This window comes from Onychostruthus taczanowskii, unplaced genomic scaffold, assembly GCF_017590055.1.
Source record: "Onychostruthus taczanowskii isolate IOZ18803 unplaced genomic scaffold, ASM1759005v1 scaffold9, whole genome shotgun sequence".
NCBI lineage: Eukaryota > Metazoa > Chordata > Aves > Passeriformes > Passeridae > Onychostruthus > Onychostruthus taczanowskii.
The window spans coordinates 4,066,406-4,094,035 of NW_024506993.1; the positions used below are offsets into that span (position 1 = coordinate 4,066,406).

Sequence of the window (27,630 nt, forward strand, 5' to 3'; positions counted from 1 at the left end):
AAACCGCAAGTACAACAAACATATTTTGAAAATATATTGCTAGTCTGGCTTTTTAATGTTCAGAAGTTGTTCTACTTTGCAGAAAAAAAAAATGGTGTTTGCAACTGCCTTAAGGACAATTTGTTTAACAGTAGGAGTAATTTCATGGGGAAAATGGAAAGAGTGACTGAAGTTATTTACTCAGATGTTAGTGTAGGTGTGGGGCAGAAAACTCTCTGTGGGAACAGTGGGCTGCTTTTCTTGGTATCTTAGTCTATTTGATGACCATCAAATTTCCCAGCTCACTGGTTTTGTTTTTTCTGGATGGCATGTTTGATTATTTATCAGAAGGGAAAGGGAGTAGCTGAAGCAAATAAACATGTGACCAAGCTGTGTTTTGTTTTCCACTCAGAAGGCCATGCCCTTTAACAGATATACAGAAAATAATAAACGTATTGTTTTATGATAAAAGGAAATTATGTGTATCATTTTCTTTAGCAAGGCCATTAACCCCTTGTGTTCAGTGGTCTCCGCCTTCTGGCAGCTTGTTGGGCTTGCAGCTGGGAATTAAAGGCACTTAAACCCCCCTCTTGCCTGGAACGTTTCCATGGATTACTGCTCCAGCCTTTTGGATTTGCTGGATTTATTGCATAGTCATACAGCCCTGGTCATCTCCCCAGTCCTACTTGGGGTGTGACTGACTAAATGAGAGACGCTTTGAATTTTCAGAAGGGTGCTGATTTCCAAAGAAAACCTTGGCGAGAGATGCTGGGATCTTCCAGCCTCCAGTGCTGGTGTCTGTGCAGCGTGAGGGGTTGCAGCTGTGTTTGGTCCGTTACAGACAGTGTCAATTTATGGGATTCTCTTTTAAATGCCAGGTGTCTTGCATGTAGCGTGTAGTATTTCCTTTGTAATACCAGCTTTGGACAATGTTCATTATCTTCCCTGAAAAAAAAGAACAACAAAAAACCAACACCCTATAAACTAAATCACTGTCAGGAAGTAAAATACAGGTTTGCTTCATCTCCGGGAAGCATGTTGCATGCTTTAGCTGCTTTTATGGGATTAAAAGAAACAAGTTAAGACTGTCATGCACATGAAAGGAAACCGAGATGTGGTTTGCTTCACATTGTGCAGGTAGGTATAAATTTAATAGACTGACTTGCTTTCAAAATCTCTCTTTGTCTCCCCGAGTCGCATGTCAGTTCCAGCGCGCTGACGAGCTCCGCGGTCCGTAATAGCGCCTGACTGCCGCTGCCCCGCAGGTGCCGGATCGGCAGGAGGGTCCTCCTCCTCCTCCTCAGGGATGTGGGTTTCCTCTGAGGAACGGCTTCACATCGGGAAAGGGAAAATTTGCCTGACATCTTGAAGTTGTGTTCAAGTCTGTGCGTCGCTGGCGGGTCTGGGAAGGAGGAGGTGGATGCTTCACCTTCTGGCTCCCTGGAGAGCCCAAGTGGATGGCAGGGGCTGGAGCTGGGGGTTTGGGTTTGAGGGAGGAAAAAATGGCAGTCAAAATAGCAGAGAGAGGAAGGGCTGGCAAAATAAGGACCTGAAACTTAAATGTGATGTAAAGAAGAAAGAGGAAATGAACAGCTTAGGGCCAGGTGACATGGGTGGGGGCTGGGCTGTGGGACATGGCTGGTCCCCCTTGCCCAGAGGCTCCCTGAGGGTTGAGGAGGCTCAGGGTGGGCTGAGGAATGGGCTTTGGGATCAGAGGTGCAGGATTGAGGTACCTGGAAAGACCAAGGAGCAGGAGCAGTTGCATCCTGTTGGACAGGGGATCTCTTCAGCCCTGGCTGAAGTCCTTGGGCAGAAGCCCATGAAGAACCTGTCCATGGGGGAAAATGTCCTCCCAGCCTTCAGCAGTTAAATGTTGCTTCGTGCCCTGAAGCATAACCATTTGTACCTTGATTTCTGTTCTTTCTTTCCAAAGGTAGCTGTAAATGCTCACTGCAAGTGTGTGATCTTTCTTTGCATCCTCCCCATGCTCTTGGCCCTAGTGATATCTTGGGATAGTAAGTTCCAGAGAGTAATTATGAGTTGTATATTAAGAAAGGGAAAAAAAAATCCTTTTATCTGCTTTTTTTTTTTTTGATGGCTGTTGCTTCCTGACTTCATTCAATGTCCCTTTTCTCTTGCATTTATGAGAAATGGCAAAAGCACCAGATGTACCCTCTCAGGCCGAGTCACAACTTGTGTACTTGTTATCATCTCCCCTCTTACTCATCTCTTGCTAAACTAAACACTCCCACTCTTATCAATCTTGCCTCGTATCTGCTGAGCCCTCTAATCATTTTTGTCGCCTCCATCTCAACCTTGCCTATTTTTGCTTTACCAGAATCTGTTAAAATTAAGCTTTTTACAAGCAGTTCTAAATTAGGTTGTGCCGTAGAAGTGCAGAGATGTGATTTGCAGCTTTAGTTTTCCATGTTTTGGGCTGTCCCAATGTTTTGTTTCCTTAATTCACCCAGCAGCAGCGAGTGTCTGATGGAGCGTGGTGAGATGTCCACAGTCAGGGGCTGTATTTCATGGGCGTCTGAGTACAAGTTTGTCATGCAGTGTTTTGGAAAACAAGCTTAAAATATGTTCCCTGTTTTGTTGACCACACAGGGAAGCGCGCAAGCAGCTGTATGCAATATACTATTTATGTTGTAGCAACAAAAAGGCCCTCTTCCTTCTGCCCCCCCCCCCAGCACCTTGTCCCTCTTCTCTTCTGTGTTAAAAAATATGAGAACTTCCCGTGCTTTTGACATCCAAGAAAAACGCCGCTCAGCAGTGAATACTCCTCCAAATATTCAAAGGTCTGGTTCATTTTTGCATAAACACAGTAGTTCAGAATCTGATCTCGAGCCTACAGAAATGAGCTGGAAATCCCATAAGATTTTTTTTTCATCACTCAGGAACAGTTCAGTTCTGGTTCAGTTTGAACAGGGAGCCAGGATTTGTATCCTTTCTCATTTTACCAGGATGTGTTGGCCCATCCCTCCTTTCTTGCTGGTACAGACCGCTACATGCTGTGAGTCTTGGCATGCCAAAATAAAGAGAACCATTTTTAATGTTTGGGAACTTTTTGCCAGATACTTTTTAAGTGGCTTTGATGAGTCCTGACTGTGACTCTTTAAAAGAAGGGACAGAAGGTGTTTTTGCGGTGTAACCGCCTGAGGATTTAATTTATGCCTCAAAAAAGGGATTTTTTGTAGCCATTTTCTCCGTTGTTGCTGCTTCAGGGTTTGCAGGTTCCTGGTGTTGGCTGAGACTGATCTCTCACCCTACTGTCCCTTGCTGCCTGCCCCCTTCATCCCTGTAGTGTCTCCAAGCATTAAAGAAAATACATCAGCCACCTTTTCCCTGGAATTGGTGGAGTTCATGAATAAATTACAAAATGGAAATTGGTTTTTTTGGAGGCAGACTCTGTGTTCCCCCTGTGTGGGGGAACAGGCAGAGACCTCGCCAGCCATGGGATGGGCTGTGGGATGGCAGGGCAGGGGCATGGAGTCCACTCGTCCTCCCACTGGCAGGAGTAACCTCAGTGCCCACGAGGACAAACTGCAGCAGAGCTGGGACGCAGGCAGCTCCACCCTGTGGGTTTGGAAGAAAGGCTTTCTGTTTCCAGTGCCTTTTTCTGGAGGGAATCTCCTTAACTGGTAGCCAGGATCTATTCCAGAGGAAAGAAACTAAGCCTGCTGGAAGAAAAATAGAGACTCATCTTCTTTCCTTATGACTGAACTATTCTAGGAGATGCTTCAGCATGAGGCACATTGCCAGCTCCCTTGCTCCAAGTGTGCCCCTGTCACATCAGGGACAGGATGTGAGCCAGAGTTTGTACACGTGGACCTCAGGTCCCTTCTCTTTTTCCAGCATAGGAATCACCCATTAGTCACTTGTCCAGACCAGTCTGCTGTGATCTTTATGGCCAGCTGGCCATTTTATTGAGTGAAGGATTGCTGTTGAAGCTCCCCTCCGTGACATGCTGGCTGGTAGCCCTTGGCTGGAACCAGCCTTGCAGATTGGCTGCAGCCAAGTGAGGTGCTGGGTACAGACAATCAGCAGCATCTCCTCAGGCTCAGGGCATCCTTCTGCTGCACCAGTGGAGCTGGGACAGGGTGGGTGGAAAAGGATTATTTAATGAAACAAGGAAGCAGAGGATGAGATGGGGATGGGGATTGTTTGAATCCAAGGTGGTTGAGAAGGCTGGGCAGCAGGAATGCTTCACCAGGTTATGGTGCATCTTAGTTGTGGCTCAAAGCAGAGCCCCATGTCCTGCCTGTAGCTATCCTCAAACTTCCCTTCTGCGCTGCCAAGAGCAGTGTTGGGGCTCTTGGCTGCATCATTCTGTGTGTGGCACAGGGTCAGGGTGGTGGCAATGGAGAAAGGAGCACATAGCAGCTCATTTCCCAGTTCTGGAGGAAGATGGAAGAGCTGGGCACGAATGTCAGAGGGAATAAGTGCTGCAAGAACATCTGCTTCTCTTTTTTGCATCTTCTACATTTTATTCCTCCTCTTCATTTTGGTTCCTTTCCTATTCTCTAGTTGGTTCATCTCACCTCCCCCTGTTCTGTTCCTCCCAGAGGAACAGCACTACCCACTGCTGTCGCTTTGCACTATTTTTTATTTTTTTCCCTTTGCATACTGCTCCTCTCCTTGCTGGTTTCCACACGTTGTGCGGCTCCTGAGCCTGCCGGAGGAGAACTGCAGCAGGGCTCCCCTCCAATGTGTCTGCCTCCTACCACTGCTCCTCTACATCTGCTGCTCCAGGAGAAGAGAGTGTCGCAGGAGAGGAGGTAGAGGAGGCAGGAGTGGGAGAGACATGAAGCATCTCTGAAGCTCGGGTGCATCCGGGCTTCCGAGCTTGAGAGCTGCATCTTGCTCTGCTGGGAGCAGCTGTGGAGTGGAGCGGGGTGTGAGGACAGATGGGAGCTGAGAAAGAAGAGAGATTGCTGGCTGAGTCTAAATTCCCCCTCGTCCCGCCCAGGAGAAACAAAGGTACTTGCCTTGTGAGGCTGAAGGGAAGCAAGAAGCCCTTTTGGGAGGTGGGCCATGCTGTGCTGGGAGAGGCGCCTGGAGCTGCTGACGGGGAGATTCCTGAGGGCCTGAAGGCGGCGTGAAATTTGGGGAGAAATAGACAATGGGAGAGCTGCATGCCTGCTGCTGCAAAGCTGTGCTTTGCCCAAATCTCAGTGGGGAAGTTGAGGGGCAGTGGTAGTTTGAGAGGGTATGGCTATCAAAAGTCAACACACAAGGTCTGGGACCAGTGTAGTGTGATGTTTGCTCCAAGAGCAGATTTTGCCCTTAGACTTTCTCCCTTCTCTTCCCTCTCTGCTTTCTTGTTTTGTTCTACTTTGCTGTTTAATGACCATAACTGAAATTATGGGCAGAATATGATGTTGGCTGGCAACTAATTTTCCAGATTTATTGCTTGGACACTTCCAGTGGCTGCAGGACCACCTCTGATTTCAGAGGAACTCTTCCTTCTTCCGTTCTCAAGTTGTTTTCCTGATAAGCAGCTTTGTCCACCTGGAAAGGCCCAGAATCCTTAGAAATCTGTAAAAACACATGGGATTTTTTTTTGTGCTCTCCTTGTAAATTCTGGGTGCATGTTTATCCGGATATTTTGGAGGCAGCCCATTCATTACTGACCACCTGCCCTGGGATTGGCAGTTTAACAGGACACCCCTTTCTTTTGCATCCTCATGGCTGCTACTCATCTCCCCACCCTCCAGTGTACATTCCTTTCCATCCTAAAGTTCCCTGGATTGATCTTTCCATGACTGATAAACCTCAGGTACAGAAACAAGCTTCCCCTGGCGTTAGAGCCAGGCCTGTTATAGCTGTAGGTCATCATATTTCATTAATAACTGATTGATATTAATAACGATTGGAGCAGATGGGAAGGGAGGAGCTGGAGCGCTTTTTCTTCAGTAGGAATAGGATGATGGAAAAAAGTTGGAGAGTTGCTGCCTTGTACTGGCTGCGGTGGTGGAACAAGTTAGCAAGAGGCTCCATGCGACTGGATCCTGTTACTGTTTTCCTTATGTACTGACACTGTAAGCAAGTATATGGCATTTAAGCAGCATTTCTATTTTTAAAGTTCTACCTTCTTTTTCCAGTGTATTTCCCTTCCCCAGCCCCGTTCCCGAATCAGGAGTTTCTGGCCACATGAAGTGAGAGGCAGGGCTGCGTTTTTACCCTTCGTCAGAGCTTGCCCAAAGAGGATGGTGAAACTGAAAGGTCAAGGTGCTTGCATGGAAATGTTGAATTACAACAGTAACTGGGGTGATAGCAGTGCTCAGTGTTCTGGGCAAACAACAGCTGGGCAAACAAGTCACGTTCTGTCTGTCTTGCAATAAAATTGTCTTGGTCATCTCAAATGTGTACTTTTTTTTCCCCTCCTGGTGCTTAAGTGGTTGGGAAATAATAAATGGTTGCCACTTCCCTAAGCACAGGGAGAGGGCTTTTCAGTGGGGCTTCCCACTTACGCTGTGAATGAAACAGGCTTGATTCATCTCACAGTTAATGTACTGTTAACATTTTTCCTGGGTTAGGTGTCACCCAATGTTGACTCTCAAATACCATTCCAAGTTTGTGCAATGTCTCTCAAGCTCTGTATTTCAGTTGCCTTTTTACTGGTCTCTGTTTTACACCAGAAAATCTCCTTATGTCTGGGTGATTTCCTAATGGATAAGAAAACACCTTGGGGAGTTCATTTACTGTATCTTGCATTTAGGCGTAGGATGACTTGGTTGGTAGGCAGCCTTTTCCTGGTATCATCCTTCCAAATCCATGTTTATAGTGACCAAAACCCATGCAAGATTCCTTTTCAGGGGGATACTGCTTTCTCTTTTTCCCCACTAAGTGGGAGGGTTTCCCCTTTGTGTTTTGGTGCAGAGAGGAGGATGGTTACTGCTGCTCTGTGATTCACTGCTGGAGGCCAGGATTGGTGTCTGGGTCTCTGGGTGTCCCAAGAAGCTCAGTCCAGGCTTCCAGGCTCTTTGAGCAGTGCAGGATAACATGGCTGCTGGTAAATACAGAGCCAGGTATTTGAAGCACTTCTGAGGTTTTGGGGGCTCTTGGCATCTCCACCTGCCCATCCATGAAGGAATATGCTGTTGTCTGGACATAAAAACACGAGCTGGTTTTTCACAGCCCCTGGCAGTTGTTCACTTGCAAGCACGTGGTGGGGATTTAGGATGTAACTATGGCAGTGGGGAGGAATGTGTGAAAAGAGCTTGGAGATGTCAGAGCACCTGCTTGTGAGGAGAGGGCCACGTTAGCAGAGCTGTTGGCTAGCAGTAAACAGTCGTGGCACCCTTGTTTCAGGACTTGGCAGCAGCAGGAGTTGAACTGAATCCAGCTTTACTCTCTACTGCCTGTTCAGTAAGTTGAGGACAAGGCAGATGATTAAGGAAATGTGGGGAAACTGCTACAGAAGCTTTTGGAAAGATAAGAGACTTTGGTCTCCATGTCTGACAGTCTGGCACTTCTCACTAGCATTGAATTCACATGCAAATCAAAGGCAACATCTACTCCCACAGGAAGCTTTATTAATGTACAGGCCTGCTTGCGAATCTCCGTGCTGATGAAGGTTGTGGGACTGACTTCACTCAAATTAATTTCCCTGTCTATCCTCGCCTGAGCACTGTGCAGCACCAGCAGCCTCAGCAGGGCTCCCACGCCAGCATCCAGGGATGAGCTCCGTGCAGGAGCAGCACTGCCTGGAACCAGGGAAGGGGGCAGAGGTGTGATGCTTCTTGGCTTGGGTTGTAGGGGTGTCCACAGGGCTTGAACTGACATCAGCAAGGTAATTCCATGAAGGCAAACCCCAAACGGGCTTGAAGTATTTTGTGAGTGAGAGGAAGGAGGGTCAGCATATCCCAAGCCAGCATCTTTCTTGTACATGTCCTGTCATGTGTGAGGAGTATGGATGAGGCTTGGAAGTGGCAAGGACAGGACTGAGGTAGGAGGAAGGAAAGGCTGGGCAGGGAGAAGTAGAAAGGCAGAGGGATGTGGGATTGCTGGGTTCAGTGTACCACCAAGGGCATGGTAGCTCCTTGTTGCAGATGCTCAGTAAGAAGCATATCTGAGCTACACAACCTTCCCCATCTTAAACCCGAGCTCATCTGATGCTCAACTTTTATTGCTGTCAGTTATTTGTAAGTGAAAAAGTGAAATCTTGAGAGGAGAAATGGGAAATGCCATTCAAGCTGCAATCCCTGGAATGTCAGCATGTTGCCATCTCAGTTGCATCTACCTTGTTTTTTGCTTTTGATGTTCCTGTCCATCCTGGCTGCTTGTATCCCTGATGCTCCCTCTAGCCCACTTTTATTCTTCCTAATTTTTTCCTTCCTGCCCTGCTCCAGCCTCTGTGCCGGTCCTCCCCTCTTGCCAACTCTGGTCCCATCAGGTTTGCACCAGCACAGGTGACACATAGGCATGGAAAGGGGTGGTGTAGATGTCACCTTGAATGGAGACCCTCAGAGTGGTGGGTGTGAGGGATGTGGATGCTGTGCAGCTGGACTGGAGCAGGGACAGAGCTCTGGCTTTACTTCTGCCAGTGCCAGCCTGTCCCCCACAGCCAGAGACCCTCATTGCTGTGGGGTCAGTCATGGTAAGGGTTTATGGTGGCAGTGGCCACCCCACCAAGCTGCATGGATCTTTGCGGCCAGCTCGAGTAGAGAGCAGGCATTTCTTGCATGGCTACTTGTTCTGGGAATCTTCAAAAATTTCTGGCAGCCAGTTTAATTGTGCAACCTCTCAGCTGCCAGAACGGATAGAATATGATCATATCACATGAAATGCATGCAGGGTCTGCTATAGCAACTGTATTTCAAAGAGACAACACATATGGTGACTGGTTCTTTTTGGAATAATATCTATAAGTTGATGATGTTTTATTCAAAAAGGCTGTAGCTTGAAAGGTTAGGGATGTTCTGATTGTTTAGTGTATGATTAAAGAAAGGCTTCTGTGTTTTTTTTGGCCTATTGAATCTAATTACTGGGAACTAAAATGATCATTTGATTGCACATTTACCTGGAATTATTCTTCTGCAGAGCCAGTCTTAATAATATATAATAATATGTTGCGCTTGTACTGTATAGAGCTTCTTGTCTGAGCAACTCAGAGTGCTTTACAAGTATTCATTAATTAAATAAGCCATACAACACTCCTGTTAAATAAGTGAGTTTTTGTTGCCTATCCCCTTAAGTCTTGTAGATTTTATTTCTGCTGCCTCTGCCCTCCCTTCAAGATGCTTTAACAGCTAAATAAGTTAATTCAATAAAAATAAGGTATTTTTTAACCGTTCTTAGTGCTTTCTGCACAAACCTTTCTTTTGTTGCATTGAATTCTTTGGTAGGCTGTAGGGTTTCCTGGTTCTTGATGGTGCACCATCGAGGGGTGGTGGCTGTGTCTGTGTGAGCCCAGATCCATGCCCAGAAGCTCCCTGCACCCATTGCAGGGACATGGACCAATTCAGAGATGTTATGGGTGCCCTAAGCTCTCACCAGCTTGAAATGTAAAATCTAATTTTACCTGCACTGTGCCAAGGTCTGCTGGAAATCGCATCCACCCTTAGAGAGTTTTTCTGATTCAGTGGAGACTTGTTACTAAATTGGAAAGGAGGGCTTATTGCCAAAGCATTATAAGGTCTCTCCTGCTCACTTGCCCTGGTCAGCAGTGGTGGTTCTTCAGTCCGCTGAGCTGACCGATGTCTGTCCAAAAGCAAAAAGACGGGTCTAGGCAATTAAAATAACAAGGTTTTACTGGGGTGGGGAGTTGGGTTCGAGTTTGCAGACCTTGATATCAAACCTTTCGCAGCAGTTCTGTGCTGAGATTAAACACTGCAACTTGAAGGAGCAAGTGAAACCTGAAGCATATCTGACTTCTTAATTAAATAGGTATTAATTAAGTCACTCAGAGAACATACACAGTAGGAGTGGGGAAGGCTTTTCCCCTCCTTCCATGTAGGCATCTTGCAAAGGGACTATTTTTCTTGTTTTACATTAATGAAGTCTTCAGCCTTCCCACTTTTCCACCTACACATGTACTGAACGTCTCCAAGGAGACCAAGGAGGCCTGGGTCCGGTGCTGGTGAATCCTCCAGGAGCAGCAGGCTGGGGTCTCGCCAGCAGAGCCTCAGCTGTGCCACAGTCTGTCTAGCAGGGATCATCCTTGCTGTCCCCTGGCTGGGGAACCAGAAGGAAGCCAGGACAGGGACTTGCTCCTCATCTTTTCCTGTTTTATCTCCTCTTGCTTTCTTTTCCCCACCTGATGGAGAAATTGAGCCTTGCAGAGCAGCAGGCTCCAGTGTTGAGGGACTCTTCTCCTCTGCTTGGGATGACATTTTGCAATAATTCCCCCACATCCTGCTTGCTCATGCTCAGGGTCATATCCCTTGCCCCTCCACTGTCACACTGTCCCTTTACTGCTGTGCCCCCTCAAAATGAGTCCCCACAGCTGGTCCATCATGAGCTGACACTGATTTCCGTAGGATCGTAGAATATTCTGAGCTGGAAGGGACCTACAAGGATTATCAAAGTCTAGGTCCTGGATTTTGGTGAGGTGAAATGCTGTCCCTGCTTGTCTTTGCATTCTCTCCAGCTCCTTGTGGCTTTCTCAGCCTTCAGCATGGCTCTGCCTGCTGCCGCCTCTCCTCTTTCTCCCACTATGGCCTTCCAGAAGCTTCCCTGATGTTCTCTGGTGCTCAGGGGATCAGACAGTGATATATGACTGCCCTCTTCTGTAAACCCAGCCTGATCTGCTGGAGAGGAGGCATCTGAAAGCAAAGGAGCCTGCCCATCAGTGAGGAGGGCTGTGAGCTGCTTCAGGGGGACAACAACCACTCCATGGAGCTCACCACCAGGATTCCTGCAGTTACTTGAGGCTCCCACCCAGGAGGCAAACATCAGCTGCTGATGTTTTTCTCCTTAGTCAAAATGGGAAATCAGTGGTGGGATATCACCCCATTGCATGCTAGGTGTTATTTTTGTGGAAGCCACTGCTTTCCTCAGTGGAGGTGCATCAGGAGTGGAGTGGTACCCCATGACCTGGGATTGCCTTGCCCTATGGTGCTTGTGTAGCTCCCCATGCTCTCTTGACTCTGAACTCAATTCTCCAACCTCTTTCTCCCTACAGGCTCTCCAGGTGGCACGACAGCTTCTTCTGCAACAGCAGCAGCAGCAGCAACAGCAGCAGCAGCAGCAGCAACAAGTTAGTGGATTAAAGTCTCCGAAGAGGAATGACAAACAGCCAGCCCTTCAGGTAAGGGGAGCCTGTGAGCCTTTGTGAGGGTCTGGGGTTTGTAAAAGCTGAATAAATGCATCTTCCGTGCAGACACTGGGATGGAACCTTCAGGAGCTTCCTCCCTGTGTCCACAGAGTGGCTGTGGCTGATGTAAGTGGCAGCAGGATTGATGCTGGGTGCTCTTGAAAGTCCCACCTACAGTGTATTTACAAATCGTGAGCGTGTACTTTTATTAGCGTCTGGTAGGGTTGGATCATGACAAAATGGAATAGCTTTTGTTACTGTGTCAGTGTGCATAGGAGATTTGCATTAACATTTCTGTTTGATTGCTGTTCCATTTGTAGTCTGTGTTCACTCAAACCGTTGATTTGCTGTGTCAAGGATATTGGGAAATACTAGGATATCATATCATCGGTGTGTTTTTCCCCCTTTTATTGTCTGCTGATTTATGGACATCTTCAGAAATAAAATCTAAATATTAGAGGGCTTTGTGCTGTTATGAATTCAGAGAGCTAAAACCAATACAGCATTCCCAAACAGAAGACGTATGCACACATATGGGGCTTTAGAGTACATTCTGCTAGTCTTGTGGGATAAATCACAGGGAGTTAAAGACAAGAAAGACCTATTAGGTCATGTATCACAGTTCCTTTTTTTTTTTTCTTTTTTTTCTCTTTTTTTTTATTGCTATTCTAGTGCTAGAAATCCCAAGTGATGGTGGGACTGCTATTATTTTCCTTCAGATAATTTTCCATAACAAAGCACATGCTCAGGAACTTTCCACTTCAATTCCATCCTCTTGCTCCAAGTAATACTGCTTGTATAAATACTGAGTCAGTCCCTTGCCTTGCCTCGTGTTCACACTCTTCAAACATCTGAGATACTAACATGTACTTGCCAGTTTTGGCAAATTATATGTATCTAGTTCTTTATGTATTTCATAAACTAGCACTTCCAGACCCTTGACCACTTTGCTGGTTTGCAGCTGGTTATTGCTTTTATTACCACTCTCTGCAATTGTAGCATGTCAGTGGATTTTTGATAATAAGGTCCTGAATGCAGCAATTCAGCTGCAGTTGCACAAAGCCCTTTAGCTGGGACATTTATCTTATCTTGCTCTTCTATATCTGATGCTTCAGCCTCTGTAGCCCCAAATTCTTTCCGGATTTTTTTTTTCCTCTTGTTGTCATAGCACGTTGTCAAACTCATGTCTGTTTTGCTCTTTCTACTTTTTTTTTTTTTTTTAGTTTGATATACTATCACCATGAGCTCCCTGACAGCATTGCTGCTTCTCTTGCCTTTTATATGTGCTTCAGATTATTTTCCTGCAAAAATACGGATGCTAGGCTCTTTAAATATGTAGTAGAATATGGAAGGTGAAGCCAACATCGCTAGAGGCCTTGACAGTAAAGTGAGAGGGCCTGATTCTGTGATTCTTACCCAAATAAAGCTGATGGAGACTTGAAGGGGAGTTTTGCCTGAGTGAGGAATAGCTGTTAACTGCAGCCCTTGGCCCAGTGTGGACTACATCGGGCTTTGGTGTAGTGATTTCATCTTCAAAGCATTTTGCAAATACAAATCTCCAAAACATCCCCAGAAGGAAAGTCTGATAAGTAAGTAGCATTATCCCAGTTCTGGACTGGGAAACTGAGGGATGCGGGTTAAGCAACTCACTTAGGATCACAGAGGGAATTGGGTTTAGAGGTAGGATTAAGATTCATGAGTTCCTGGCTCCCACCCCTGTGCTCCGGCTGCTGGACAACACCTCGTGCTTTACAGCCGGGCTATTATTCTTTTGGAAAGTATGAAGCATTTTGTCATTGGGCAAATATACGTTTTATTGGCAGCGTCAAGAGCCATAATCCAAAGCGTTACATTAATGCTTTCAAAAATATTTTATTTGGTAAATCCATAGCTGATCCATATGCCTTTTAATAGACTCTTCCACTGGGGACATTTTTAATGAGAGATTGTGCTGGCTAGGTCCAGTGTCAGGTACTAAAAGAAGTGCTTTGTTGTGCAGATGTCTTAAGAATAGCTCCAGAGGATGAAATATGACTGTGTTGACCTTTCAGCTGTGAGCTTATTTGTCAGGATTCAAATAAGTTGAAAGGATCAAACCAAACAGTTTCCGTAGTCAGACTGGGAATTGTGTTGCAGAGGTCAACAGTGAAGGCCACATCGTGGATTCCATAACATAGCCAATTGTTGGTACGTATTAAAGTACTGGAGCAGCTCCTGCAGTCAGAGACACAATTAAAATTCTAATTTATTAATGTATACAGAGAGCTGGCCCAGCCTGTCACTCACTGATTCAAATGACTGCCCAGTCTTTTTTTTTTTTTTTTCCCCTTCTCACTCCTGGTGCTTTTGCGGTCTGAAACATACTGGGAGTCCTCTTGGATGTAACACCCCCAAGTGCATCCCTGTAATGAAAATCTGTTGCTGAAAGGAGATGGTGCTTCTGGGGCTAGAATTTTTCAGTAAAATTGCACCCACACAAGCACCCACACCCCCTCAAGTCAGATGGGGCCATGCTGATGAGGTGATACCTATTGCTGACAGTACATAGAATAAATACCAAGGGTGGGGGAAACGTGCCTGTTTTTCATAAGTTTGTTTAAATAATGAGCAAGTTATCTTTGGGCTTCACTTACAAAGATAGATGTCTCATTCAACAGCCACAGCAGTTAGCAGTCACCTTGGTTTTTTTGTGACAAACAGGCTTTATGTATAACAAGAACACCATAGGCGTCGCTCATCCATGCTGTGCTTGGCGAGGGCACTGGTGAGCAGTGCCCAGCACGAGTGCTGGGGAGCTTTGCATGGAACAGGGAGGGATGCTGTCTGCCTGGGCTGCTGCTTCTCCCACTGAAATGCTCCATGGCCTGCCTGCCCCAGGAGGAGAGGCCACTACTGGGGCTGGAAATGCAACCTCTAAACCGCACCAGCACAAACAGACGCAGGTTAATCTGGTGTATACTGTGTAGCTAATCTGTTGTCGCCTCATGGATAATTTCCTCTATTCCTTATTTATTCCCTGATTAAATAGCCAAGGTACTTAAATATATCCCAGTATCCTGCGGACACACTGGGACATGGTGTCTTCAGTAGTGTTTAAATGATGCAGGGCTCCTGCAATCCTGTTTGGGTTCTCTTGATCTTGGCAACTCTACCTGAAGATCTGCTTTTAACAGATCGTGAGATACTCAGTGTGTAAGAACTTGGACGCAGGACTGGAGATGTGCTCTGCTGATAGCTGAAAAACCCCAAATCTCCAAATACACGATGACTCACATTTTGAGCCTATCGCACACTGCCGTGGTTTAGATTTGGCAGTGACCTCCGGTTTCGCAGCCTGATGACACAAACAAAAGAAAATTGAAAGTTAAGAAATGGATTTAATAATCAGCAGTTGGGGAAAGAACATAAAAAATAGCAGTCCCACAAAAATTACTGGAAGTGAAAAAAAGACTAAAGGCTGTTTGATAATATATTTGCCACAGACATTGGATTTCCTTGAATCTGTGAAACAAATAATTTAACAGACCAGGTATGCTTAGGATTTTGAAAATGTGCACATTTTTCCTGGCCAAGATAAATATATCTATATTAATAGATGTATTGATTAAAATTTGCAGCTTTAATTGCCGATGCTCTTACCGATTATTCATTTTGGTTCTTCAAGCATTTTAGTTGCTGGCAAGAGCACACAGATTGGAAACAAATCAAGAGACACATTTTTCTCCCAAGAAAGTAAAAGTGCATGTGTGTTTTGGCAATACTAAAAATACAATTTTTTTTAAAGACGTAAATGTTGTGTGTTGCATTGAGCTGGAAGTTGGATACTGGACTGAAAACAAATTTAGGATGTCCAAATCAGTATCTCGCAATTCAAACCCATCACTTGACTTTTTTTTATGTGATTCAGTGAGATTTCTTGTCTGATCATTAACCTGCCTGTGTTTGGAGAAAAGAAATAATGAAATTACTGGGATGGAAACTTCTGTTTTTGCTTGGCAAAACAAAAAAATAAATCTTCCCTTTAAGTCACAGCCAAGAAAAGAATTTGGGTTTGGTTTAAATGCTCAGGGTGAGACTGGGGGAGGCTGAGAGGACAGAGCTGTCCTCGCCTTTGCATACCGCTGCTTTTTAAAGCAGCCTTTTGGCTGGGCTTTTGTAGAATTTAATTTGCATGCTGTATTATCTTAATACATCTTTCCAGTATCTTGAGAAATAGAAGAAGGCAAGAGGAAAAAAAATCAGTGTAGCTTGATGTTGGGGCAATCATTATTGTTTTTATGAAATTAGAAATCGTTAGTTTGACAATGTAATAAACACTGGGAGGTGAAGGGCAGGGTATGCTCCGTTTCACTTGGAGCACACAAGTCTCAGTTATGTTGTCTCAGGTTTTACACCCAGGGAACCTTTTTTACATAGTGGTAAATTTAACAACTGGTAGAGAAATTGTCTCAGCAGATGATTTGGCAAAAGAAGTAATTTTTTGTTCTATCTGTATGAGTATCTCTCTATTTCACTCTTCAATACAGAAATTGATCAGAATCTGGCCTGAGTCAAGCCAGTGGAAATTTTGGCACCAACTCTGCTTAGGTCAAAATTTTGCTTCTGCAGGATTTTGAAGTTTGCCTATGAAAATTTCCCTTGAATCTTTCATTATCTGCTTCTGATTTTGGAAATTAAGCAAAGTTGAGTTTTGCTGGTTTCTACCAAAGAACCCCTTAGTTCTTATTTATTTTTTCACCCCTAAGCCCAATTATAAATGTTAGTCAGTTCTTGGAATGCGTCTGTGAAATGCAGACATCATCCACCCCACAAACAGAACAAAATCTGAGTCAGATCCTCAAAATGACATGATCAGCTTGAAAATTTTGATACTAAGGGTTTTTTTTCATGACACCTATGGGCCTTTTTTGCTGCCTTCTAATATTTTTTTAAAGCATGTACTATTCAGTTTTTCTAGGCAGAAAAGGTGACAAATGTGTTTGTTCTTAAAAGAAGCCTGTGATTATCCTGTAATATCATGATTCAAAAAAATGAAGCTTCTAGGAAAATGCCAGTATATTTGGAGAGCTGGCAGTGTGAGGTACTGTCAGCAAACATGATTATTCCCATTTTATAGCCATGTAAACCCTGACAGAGAGATATTAAGTGACTCACCCAAGGTTGGAGAGCTGCAGGCCCTCAGTGGTGTTGAGGTGTGCAGCTCTGCTGGGATATTTGGGAGTTTGGCATCTGAATTTTGGAAAGAAGTCAGTCCTGAGGGGCAAAGTAGAAGCCAGGATCCCTCATTTTCAGCCCTGTATCTTGTTAGAGCACCCCAAGTATCATTTTCTGGAAGGTTTTCTGCTTTGACATCAAGCATTTACAGAACAGCTTTGTAAAAACTGTGATTTCTGCCCAGGTAGGGAGTGGGGATGTGGGGCGGGCAGTGCCAGAGCCTGAACGTGCCTTACCCACCTCGGGGAAGGGGAAAACAAATGAAACCTTCCTGACTGGTCAGAAATGTGTAAATTGCTGACAAAATGACACATGTAATTAAGAGTGCTCCTGCCATTTTACCTTGTGGTTTACACCTACAGTGTTGAAAAAAGAGAGTGACTCCCACCTCGCTAATTACCATTATCACTGAAATGGTAGGGTTTGAGTCATTAGTTCCATGTGCATTTAATTAGAGGAAGGCTGAAATTGGATTTAACTTATTACTTTTTCATGGATCACTTTCTTGTCATCACTTCAAATTGGATTGCAGCCCCAGGTAACTAATTATGAGCGCCACAGGATCAAGAGTGAAAAAAAGGTAATTAGGAATAACACTGTTGGACCCTTGCTGGTAGTCCACTTGTGCTTGGGAAGAAATGAGAGCGGTATTTTGTAGTATTACAGATTAGGGAGTTAAAGGTATGTGCTGCTGCCAGGAATGATGGGAGACTGCCCCCTCCTATAGCGGTTTATATGATGTACAGCTGGGTTGAAGATGTTATAGCGACATGGTTCCACAATCAGCTCCTTAATACCGAGATTAAACTTGTAAAAGCAACAGATCGGCTGTAGGTATGAGGCATCTCAAGAGCCGGGGAGCCAGGGCTCCGTCCGTGTGTGATCGCACGGCGCTGCCGCGGCGCCCAGCGCTCCGGGTACAGCGAGCCGCGATTGATAACAAATTAATGAACACATTAATGATCCGAAAAGATCGTTCACGTCCGACAGGGAGATATATCAGTCAGGAGGACAGCAGCGAGCCGGATGATGTGAGGATGTCAGGGACTGAGCCTGCGTTGCTGCTGTGATAAAATCATGAGATCAGGACCTCGCTTCTCTTTTGTTTGCTGGAGAGGTTTCTTTTTGTTTCGCTTTCCGTGGGCAAGGCTCGCTTGGTTGGATTGTCCCTCTTTCTTCTTTATTTATTTTTGATCTTGGGGATGTGATTGCCAAGTTCTGCTTTCTTCAGAAAATACTTTAAAACAAATTGTTTTATTTCCATGTGCAGAACAGAGTTCAGAACTGCAAGTAATCAATTTTATTGACACAGTCTGGAAAAAAATGTTGATGAGAGTTCAAGGATGTGAAAGGATTGAAATTTCAAAGTACCCAACACTGAGTGTAGGAAAATTTCAGAAGTAGTTTCATTAAGCAAAGAAATCTATTGTGTGTGAGGATCTGTAAGAGGAAAATCTGCTCTAGGACCTAATGATATTACAAGGAGGTTACAGCAGCTGATTTTTGCCTTTAGAAGAGGAAAAGTTTCCTAATTTCTCCTAATAGTGAATCACAGTTCAAAGGCTAGCACAATTTCCTTAAGTTGTTTAAAATGGCTTTTAATGCTCTGTTAATGTAGGCAAATATTTGTGACTCAGTGTTGGGTAAGTGCCGCTTGCTCATTATTTCCTGATGCAAAGCAAAGGGTAGGAAATTCTGTGAACACCATGCAGAGATGCTGAAGAGACTTAAGAGTAACAAAATTCAGTTACGGAAATTAAGTCTTTCTCATTTACTTGACATTACAAAATAAATCTTGAGATTAAAAGGTATTACCTTTAATACAGAAAAAGAGAATCTCCTTTAATACATCTCAAATTGATTTACAATTTTTATACATAATATTCATCTGCGGTTGAAAAGGGGGCAACCTAAGGTCGAGTGATGTAGTGTTTCCATTTTTCCATATGAGTCTTACTGTGTGTGATAAAAGCAAACTCCTTTATTTTGTCAGTCTGCAGGAATTTCTGATGAAGTGCAGGGGTCACTTTTCTGTCAATTTGAGTAGGCAGCATTTTTGAACTACTGTTTTTTTCCCCCCTCCTACAAAGTGTGGCCCCGATCTGACACACGCATGCACACACACACACACACACACACACTTAGAGTGCTGCAATCTGCAACTTATTAGTGCGCAGTGCTGGAGCCTGTCCAGTGGTTAGAAAATTTCCTGAAGCCTGGAATAACAGCAGTGGGTGCAAGTGCCATCGAACAGAAGTGACAATGAGGGGCAGTCCGGCCCGCCTGGCGCGATGCCCGGGCTGGAAAACCAGCTGAGATAGTCAAACGCGGGAAGATTGACGCGGTGCATCTGGGAAATGCTCAAAAAGTTGGGTTCTTGAAAAAATTACCTTCTGTGATCGTAAGACATCATCTGTTTTCCTACAGAGATTGTTTATAACAGGGTTTTCAAGCACTTGTCAAATAACCAGGAGTGAAGGAAACAGGCTAAAAATCTCTTACCGTTCAGATGAGTCCTGGTGTAGTTGGAAAAAAACAAACTCCCGTCACAGAGATCCACAGCTTCCCAAGGCAGAGGGAGCCTGGGAGAAGGAGAAAAGGAAACTCTTAGTCAAAATCAACCCAGCAAGCACGGGCTGTGGGTTGGGGAAGGTAGTTCTGCCAGGCTGATGGGTGCAGTGCTGGCACGGTGAGGTGAAGTCATACCTAGAAATTGTTTTGTGTGGTGCTTAGCTTTTGTTACTGAGCTGTGATATCATGGGCAAAATATTATAAACATAGCATGGCTATAGCTTGCTTGTGTAACAAAAGATCAGGAACTTTTATTAAGTTTGTTTTCCTTGTCATATTGTAAAAATTTATTATGTGTACTGTGTATATTAGAAACAGATTTGGGTAATTCTGTCTAAATGAAGTCATCCCAGCTATTTCCAGACTGTCTGTTTTTGGTTGTGAATAATTTTCATACATCAAATGGTTGTCATATTTAGTAGCCCTCTACATTTTAAATAGGACATATCCCATTTTGAACTTCCACAGACTTGAGATGCCTCTTGGTTTTTAAGGTTATTTTGTTGCAGGAATATTCCAAAAAGCTGCCAGTGGCAGGACAGGGAATGCTGGAGGAGTCGCTCGCCTTCCTGCAGCAAAATAACAGGTTTGTCACAACTGCAGTAGTACTTGTGGCTTTCAGCAGCACGCGCTGGGGAGAGCCTGCCAGATACCTATTTCAGCTTGTCCCTTTGTGTTCACACTTTGCAACAAATATGTTTAAAAAACACTGAAGGAAAAGTACTGTGTATCAAAAATCTCAGATAAAATAATTCTCTCAAAGAGTACACGCTGCTGGTTTTTTTTAACAGAAGCGTGAAAAGTTAATGTTTAAATGTTTAATGTTTTAATTTAAATCGTAGACTCATCTACATAGCAGCTAAGTTTCTGTGACTTTTTTATTTATATTTCTTAATCCTCAAGGTAAAGTTTCTTTAGTCAGAATGGGGAAGTGCTGGTGTTCCTCACACACGGACTGAGAGGAGTTAGCACTGGAGGAGTCTGCAGTGATGCGCACAGAGCAGAATTTTGCCCTGAAACCATCAACTTTGCCAGAAATACTTGGTTTACAGCAATTTGTTTAAAAAGAAAGGGGGAAAAAAAAAAGGCAGGACAGAAAAAGAGAAGGCATTTTGATCTGGCTTGCTGGAGTGGAGGAGAGCAGCTGTTTGCCTCATGTGTTTAAATCTCTAGAGCTAATATTGAAGTTTCAGGGCAACAAGTGCAACATAACAGAATAAGTAGAAACTAAACCCAGGGAGACAATTGGAAATGCTGCTTGGATGTGGCTTTGGAGCTTGACAGTTTTACAGCTGTGTCATCAGGTTGGCAAAATATTTTGTGGTGTGTGCAAAGAAAAGACTGTTGTGTTGCTGAAATGTTTTTATTTGCCTGATGTGTGTAATCTTCCTTTTATAAATTACTAACCTATTTAAGGTGTAACATTAATGGTGCATAATCTCAAGTCACTGAAAGCCTGGAAAATTAAAGTAGACTGAAGGCACAAGAAAGAAATGTACTTTGTGTCAGGCTGAAGTTCGATGAAGCATGGAGAAGATGGAATAGATTATTAAATAAACTTTAAGAGGAGATGGAAAAAGCACTGAAATATCTCATTTTGAAAGGAATTAGTTTACTTGATTATATGCAACTGTATCACACTCAGGAAAGTATAAGACAAATGAAAGCAAAACAAAATTTAATTGAGCTATTATTTTGCAGACTTTGGCTCCGTTTCAGACAGCCTAATCAAATTGCGCTTTTCTCAAATAACTAATGTTAAATGCAGTCTACCAACAGATGTTTAAACAGAGACTAATTGGAAAATCTACATCCTGGGTTTAGCATGTCTAGCTGAAAAAGTTTTGAAATGGCTTTGGAGCAGAGTAGGACGATGACAGGAGGAGCTCAGGTAGCGATGGGTGCTGGAGGGGGGAGCCAGGAGACAGGGATATTTGTACTGGAGCTGACGAGGTCACTGATGCCACCGAGGTCACTGGTGCTGTAGTTTGGTACCACTGGCCCCTCAGAAAGTTTTTTCCATCGTGTGGTACCATGAGATCCACGTTGCAGCTGTGTAGCTCATGCCGTGTGCCAGCATGCATGGAGTACGTAATGCAGCAGAGCACACGGATTGAGGGTGTTAAAAGCAGTACAAATTATCAAAGCTGGGCTTCCTTGCCAGTTCTGTCGTTGTCTGACATTTTTTAAGCAGTTGCAGATTTAAGTTATTAACCTGTGGTTTATCTCAATGCTAGGCCTTTTATGACACATCAGTTGCATCCATGTGGACCTCTTGGGTGGGTTCAGCACTGAGGTGAACATCTCGGGTCAGACTTGTCCTGGGTTTAAGTGACAGCCATCCAGGGAGCATGTTGGAGCTGAGGGATCCCACTGAAATGGATATAGCTTCCTACCTCTGATTTTTCTTTCAAATCAGTTTTGCATCAAAGTCCCTTTAGTAGCAGGAGTCCCTGGAAATGTTGAAGGCCAGGCTGGATGGGGTTTGGAGCAACCTGGTCTAGTGGAAGGAGTCTCTGCCCGTGGCAGGGAGCTTGTAACTGGATGGGCAGTAAGGTCCCTTGCAACCCAAACCATTCTGTGATTCTCTGATGATTATTTTTTGGTTTTGTGCATTTTGTTGCTGATCAAAACTCTGGGCGAAAGAGTTACTTGTGGTCCACCTCCTGGACTTTGAGCAGTGTCAGCTGAGCAGGTGCAGTGCACATTTCCACATTTGCTTGGAAAATTTTATTCCAAGAACTTTGCTGTCCTAGGGACCGCTGTTTTGTGTATTGAGACAGGTAGGAATAGAACTGAAAGGAAGTGGGGTCTTGTTGTGAAAAAGGCAAAAACCAGAAATTCTTGTGAAACATTTCCCATCTTTCATTGGGGGAAAAACCATAGGCATCCACATAGTATGTAATGGGGAGTAGCCAATCTGTAAGAAAAATAATAATGTACATCTAAATATATAAATTACCAATTTTACTGGTTGGAACTGTAGAAAAGGCAGATTATATTTTATGGCTTGTAAACATCAGGACAGATATTTCGGGAGAACTGCAGACAGCTGTAATTTTGTGAATGTGCACAAATTACTTGGAAAACAAATATTCCTCTGCCTACACAGCTGTATTCACAACCATGGACCAGAATGCCTTTTGCATGATGCTCACGCCTGGTTCTGTGGAATATAATATGCTCAAATGAAGAAAATGTGATTTAAAAGTGAAGCCAGAATTAATACTTGCTGTGAAAACCTGTATTACTGGCTGAGGTATTGGCACAGGAGTGGATAAACCACTTGAGGAAAAATGAGAACTAACCAGGACGTTTATTTGTACTCAGATCAAGAGCTGAATGCTCAAACTTCTGTAAGAGAGATGAACGTGCCTGTGTCTTGCAGAGATGCCTCATGCTGCCTGTGCTACCCTGCAGGGTAAACGCTCAGCTGGATTTGATGGTTAGAGAGGTCTGCAGGATTGCATCAGGTCACCGTGGGGAGAAGGGTGTGGGAAGGAGCTGGGCACTTCCCTGGCTTCACAGGGCTGTGAACCCCTGAATTTCCCAGCCCTTTCTTCCCAGTTACCTGCAGCCAGGTAGATGTGCAGAACACAGCTGAATTTATTTGTATTCTGGCAGTTCCTTCTGTTTGTCCTTTTCCTTTGTGATAAGGAGTTCCTACAGGAACGTATGAATAACAGGAGAGAAGGCAAAGAAAATCCCCAAAAGTAAAAAACAAAGCCAAGCAAGAAGGAGTAAAGCACGAGTTGGCAAGAGCCATAGGCCTGGCATGGATTTTACTTTCAGCTTTGGTGTTTATTCAAAGGCTGTGGATACAGGTTAACTTCCTTGGCTCAATATTTATTGCTGTGTTACTTGCCTTAAACTGGAACAATGAGCGCTTTGTTGATTGGGTTCAGAGATTGTCCCGTTTTATTCTCTCTCCTGCATCCCCCCTCTCTATCTGCATGTTTTAAGCAGTTTATTTTAATTTCAGATTTCTCACCCTCCATGGTGAATTGCTGCTGTGCCACTGGCAGCAGCACTTGAGGGACTATTGTTCATCTTTTCAAAGTGGTGGAAGCACACAGCAGAGCCATTAGCTCCTGTGAAGCTTGACCTTCCTTGATGATATCACACTTTGCAGATTCGGAGCAGGATAAACATTTTAAAGGAGAGGGGAAATATCACACAGGTTATTTTTCATCAGAAAAGGTTGTAGAAATTTCCTGTGCAAGAGTTAAAAAGTAAAAATGGGAAAAAAAAAAAGCCATAATGTCACTAGTTACCTTTCTGTTTGGCAGCCATCAAAGATGTGTCCAGATCAATTAATAGGAGAGGAAATATCTCCTTGCTGTTAACCATGCTGACCCTTGAGCAGACAGTGGAGCAGAAAATCAGTGAAGTCACAGTGCAGTGAATGATGACTGTAGGGATTTTCTCCTAATTTAGCAATGGCAATGATTTCAGTGCTGTTAGGAATGGGCCCATCCTGGACAGTTTCTCAGGCTTCAGTGTTTGGAAAGTGCCCCGAAGGTATTGGGGATTTCTCTCTGGAATAGGAGCATTAACATCATGCAGAACATAGTTCAGATATTTTTAAATCACGTTGTCAGCAACTACAAGGGAAGGTATGGTTATTACTTGCATCACTGTTATTTTTTGCTTGGAAAGTGTGCTCATTTTGAGTCCTTCACTCAGCTGTGTCTACCCAGAGGAAAAACAAACCAATTTCTTCTGGGAGAACTCAGCAATGGTCACAAGGCCAGCTGCAAAATTGTGGTGGTGGTTTGTTACTAATTCTGCAGGAGTGAGCAGAGGGGACCACCCTGTCCTAAATAAAAAAAAGGAGAAGAAAAACAAAGCAAAAATAATTTTAAAAAACCCTTTCAGTTTGTAACTTTGATTTTGTTTTAAAAATAAAAAAAGGCAGTAAACAGCCTTCATCCTTGCCCAGAGTGCTGTAATAATTACCGGGGCAGGTTTTCCACTCCTTGTTGATTTTGCCTCTCACCTGTAGGAAGCCTGCTCTTTTGCTTCTGTGCTTTACCACCGCAGTACTTTTATTTGAAAACACGAGGAAATTCAATTTCCTAACCCGCCTCTGGAGTCAGGGCAGTTCTGGCGACTGAAGAGTTGCAAATGGCTCGTGTGTGAACAGTTTGGGATGGAGCCGCTCACACGGGGCCATGCTGAGGTGCGGGAGAGGGAAAATAATTGTAAATGTTCTGGTGGGGATCTGATTGACAGCCTATTGTCTGCAGGCAGTGAGTGAAGAATAGGAAATGAGTTAAGTGTAGGGGATCTGGCAGGCTGCAGGCTCTGCTGATGGCAGCTGCTGCACCCAGCCAAGCACCCGGCTTCCCAAACCAGCTGTGGCACCCCTCTTTCCAAGGCACCCCCAAGGGACACCCCTCTGTTGGTCCAAAACGTGTGTCAGATGAGGCCACGACTCATTTCTGATGCTGGGACATCTGGGGTGGTCTCAGCCCCCATGTTGGGGTGACCCTGTTCAGTGTGTCACTGTGATTTTCACTGTGTGTCACTGTGTTTCTGACCCGTTAACGTGGGGGGACAAGAGGGAAGTCCCATGGAGCTGCTTGGATGCCTGTGGTCCAAAAGCAAAGCAAGGAAAGGAAACTTCTTCTCCCCAGCTCAATAAATTTGTCAACACGAGGTCTCTTTGGTAGTTTTACAGTATCATAATATCTGGGGCCAGTTAAGTGTGTTTTAAAGTTTTCATTATCCCACTCTTTTACCTGGAGTGATGCATGCCCTCAGGTGCAGCTACCCATGAGAAGCCCCCAGTGAGCACTTAAATATTACAGAACTGCACGTGCTATAGATCAAAATACCAAACACAAATACTCCATCCCCAAAATCTGTCTGTATTTTTTTTTATCTCCATGCCTATGTGCATTTAAGAAAAAAAAGAAAAATCCCATATTTGCATTGTTAGTGTAGGCTTCTGAGCCAGATTGTACTACAGAGCACACTGATGTGTCTTCCCCTGAGGTATGGAAAGATCTATGTGTGCTAAGCAGGTGTTTTCGTTTGTTTAATTGGAGCTGAGTTTAGCACAATATTACAGATAAATGAATTACACATGTTCAGTAATTCATAGAAAGTGAGTGTTGTTTTGCTTAGACGCTTGTCTTCGCATCCAGGTTTGCAGGGAGAGCATGCTGGCAAAGAGGACTGAGGTCTTTTAAAAACAAAAAAATGTGTGTGCTTGAGCAGAGCCTGATGTCTGGTTGCTAAAACAGCAGTAACTATTTCACCTTTGTTTAAATCATAACATTGTACATTTAAATAGTATCCTGTTTTGACGAACTACAAAACCACGGGTCTGAAAAAGAAGCGCACAAGGCCTGTGTCAATAGTTGGTGGCATCTCTGAGCAGGAAGTTTTGGGGTGACACACACTGGTTGTGACGACACCAGGGATGGAGAGACCTGAGAACCACCCAAAGGGCTCTGGAACTTCTCTGGTGTGCAGTGCACAGAGCAGTGAATGCACCTGATGATGACAGGTTTGCTTTTACCTGTAGTTTTTGTTACTAGTTCCTTTTTCCATCTCACTTTTTATTGGGCATCCCAGGCTCAAGCTGCTACACCCCTTGCAGAGACACTGCAGGGTGTCAATGCCCTCAGCCCCTTGTCACCACAAACAGGTCTCTCAGCTGCAGGACAAGATCCCTGGATCCCAGGAAAGCCTCCCTGCCAGGAGGAGCACAGAGGATGTGCTCACCCTGCTCTTGCAGGAGCGGCGAGCGAGAGCCGCGGGCAGCTCAGAGGTGCTGCCTTTCAAAGGCCGAGCAAAACCCATCACTTCTTCTGGGAGTAGTCCCAGCCCTTGGCCAGCTTCCAGATGGATAATTCAACTTACCCGAATTTCCTCTGCAGATTCAATTGTAAGCTCTTCTCTCGCTGTCCCCTGCCAGCGCTGTGTGTAACTGTGCTGTGCAGCGTTAAACAACTGTCACGTGCAGCTCCACAGCCCATGGAGTTGGAGGCACAGCAAGTGAAAGGTTGTTTCAGAATTTGTGATGAACTCTAGGAAGGTATTGTTTGTGCCTTTTCAGTTCGTGCAGTACTTTGGAGCAAGTTTTTGGATTAAAGGTTTGGTTGGAGTGTAGGTCAGTGTTGGCAGTGTCAGCTTTGAGGCTGATTGTGGGAAGTGACTTATTCAGGGGCATCATCTCTTGTGGACATCCTCACCTTCAAGTCTCCTGATAAGTGAAATTAAGGATGTTTAGCTGCATTCCTCTGGGAATTAGTTAATGCATCACCAGTGGGGATCTTGTGTATATTCCTTCCCACCCATCAGCAATTCCTTCCCACCAGCCTCCTGCCAGGTCATTCCCCTCTGTGGGCTACGACAGAAGGGTCTTTTATGGCAGGAGCTGCACTGACAGCAAAACCAGCAGCCCTGGCCCTCACAGGTACCCATTTGGAGCTGTGCTTATCAGAACCTGTATCCTAGGATGGATCCAGCAGGTCTTGGCACATCAGCCTGGCTTTCTAAAGGAAGCCAAAGGCACGAGGCGAGGCGGTCTGTGATCTGGGAAGTGCTCCTGAATACTCCGGGGTAAATGGAGACACCACAGTAAATCACAGTTGAAAGTGAATTGGAAGCATTTTAAACTGTTACTTCTTTGAGGCTTTTCCTGCTGCACATGTCGGTATGGGATTGTTCTGCAGGAGGCTTCTGGGAATTAATGTGTGTCCAAACCCAGCAGTAATCTCAGAAGGTTGTGGCGGGGTAATCTATAAACTTTTAATTATATATATATATATGGCTGAGTAAGTAGCTTGAAATCTCTTTAAACTCTTTGTTCATGAATGTATATTAAAAAGTGCCCATCCCACATGCACACACGCACAAACACACACCCTCTTCCTTCCTTCCTTCCTTGTTTTACACCCACTTCCAGCAAGGCTGTAGCTTGTGGCATCCGTCCTTGTGCTGAGAGCCGTGGCCAGAACTCCCCACGGGGGTGGCCCAGCCAGGGGCTCAGCTGGACACTGAGCCCCCCCTCTGCTGTCCTCCCAGCGTGTGTCCAGTGTCACAGGACGGTGCAGAAGCTGTTAACTGTGACTGTGTTTCCCACTTGATGTGCAGCCCTTTTGGGAGGTTGGTTCTGCAGCTTCAAACACTTTAATGAGATGCAAATTGTTTGTGATGCTGCCTTACTAAATGTATTGTAATTTTAAAATCATTTGCTTGTTAATTGTATTTAAATAGCTGCCACTTAGACAAGCAGAAAGTTTCCAGAAAGATAAATTGGTTGGGTTTTTTTCTTTTTTTACTGTGTTTGAAAGCAGCCCCGATGACTTTTCATGGCTGCTTTGGTACAGCACATTCCAAATGGCAGCGTGCCCTGGCCTCACTCAACTCCTGGTCCTCAAAGCACAAATACTCACTCTGTCAACTTTCTGCTACGGAACCACAGTCCCCTCAGAAGGTGACACAGTGGAGTGAATGGCTGGAGAAGTTCAGAGTGGAGATCACTTATATTTCCCTCCACACAGCCAAGTCGGATCAGCCTAGGTCGGATTTTGGGGTGTGTGATTCGAATGCTGCTATTCCTGTGCATACAGGATTTGAAAGAATCC

At 44.6% G+C, this 27,630-nt stretch overlaps 1 protein-coding gene across 2 annotated transcripts in view; it reads left to right on the plus strand.

Moving 5' to 3' along the window:
* The window catches only part of FOXP1 (forkhead box P1), a 376,461-nt gene that overhangs the window by 254,510 nt on the left and 94,321 nt on the right, over positions 1-27,630 (plus strand). For both annotated transcript variants that reach the window (XM_041425693.1, XM_041425694.1), the window contains one exon: positions 11,111-11,236. In XM_041425693.1, the coding sequence (XP_041281627.1) occupies positions 11,111-11,236 (126 nt within the window). The remainder of the gene's footprint in view (positions 1-11,110; positions 11,237-27,630) is intronic.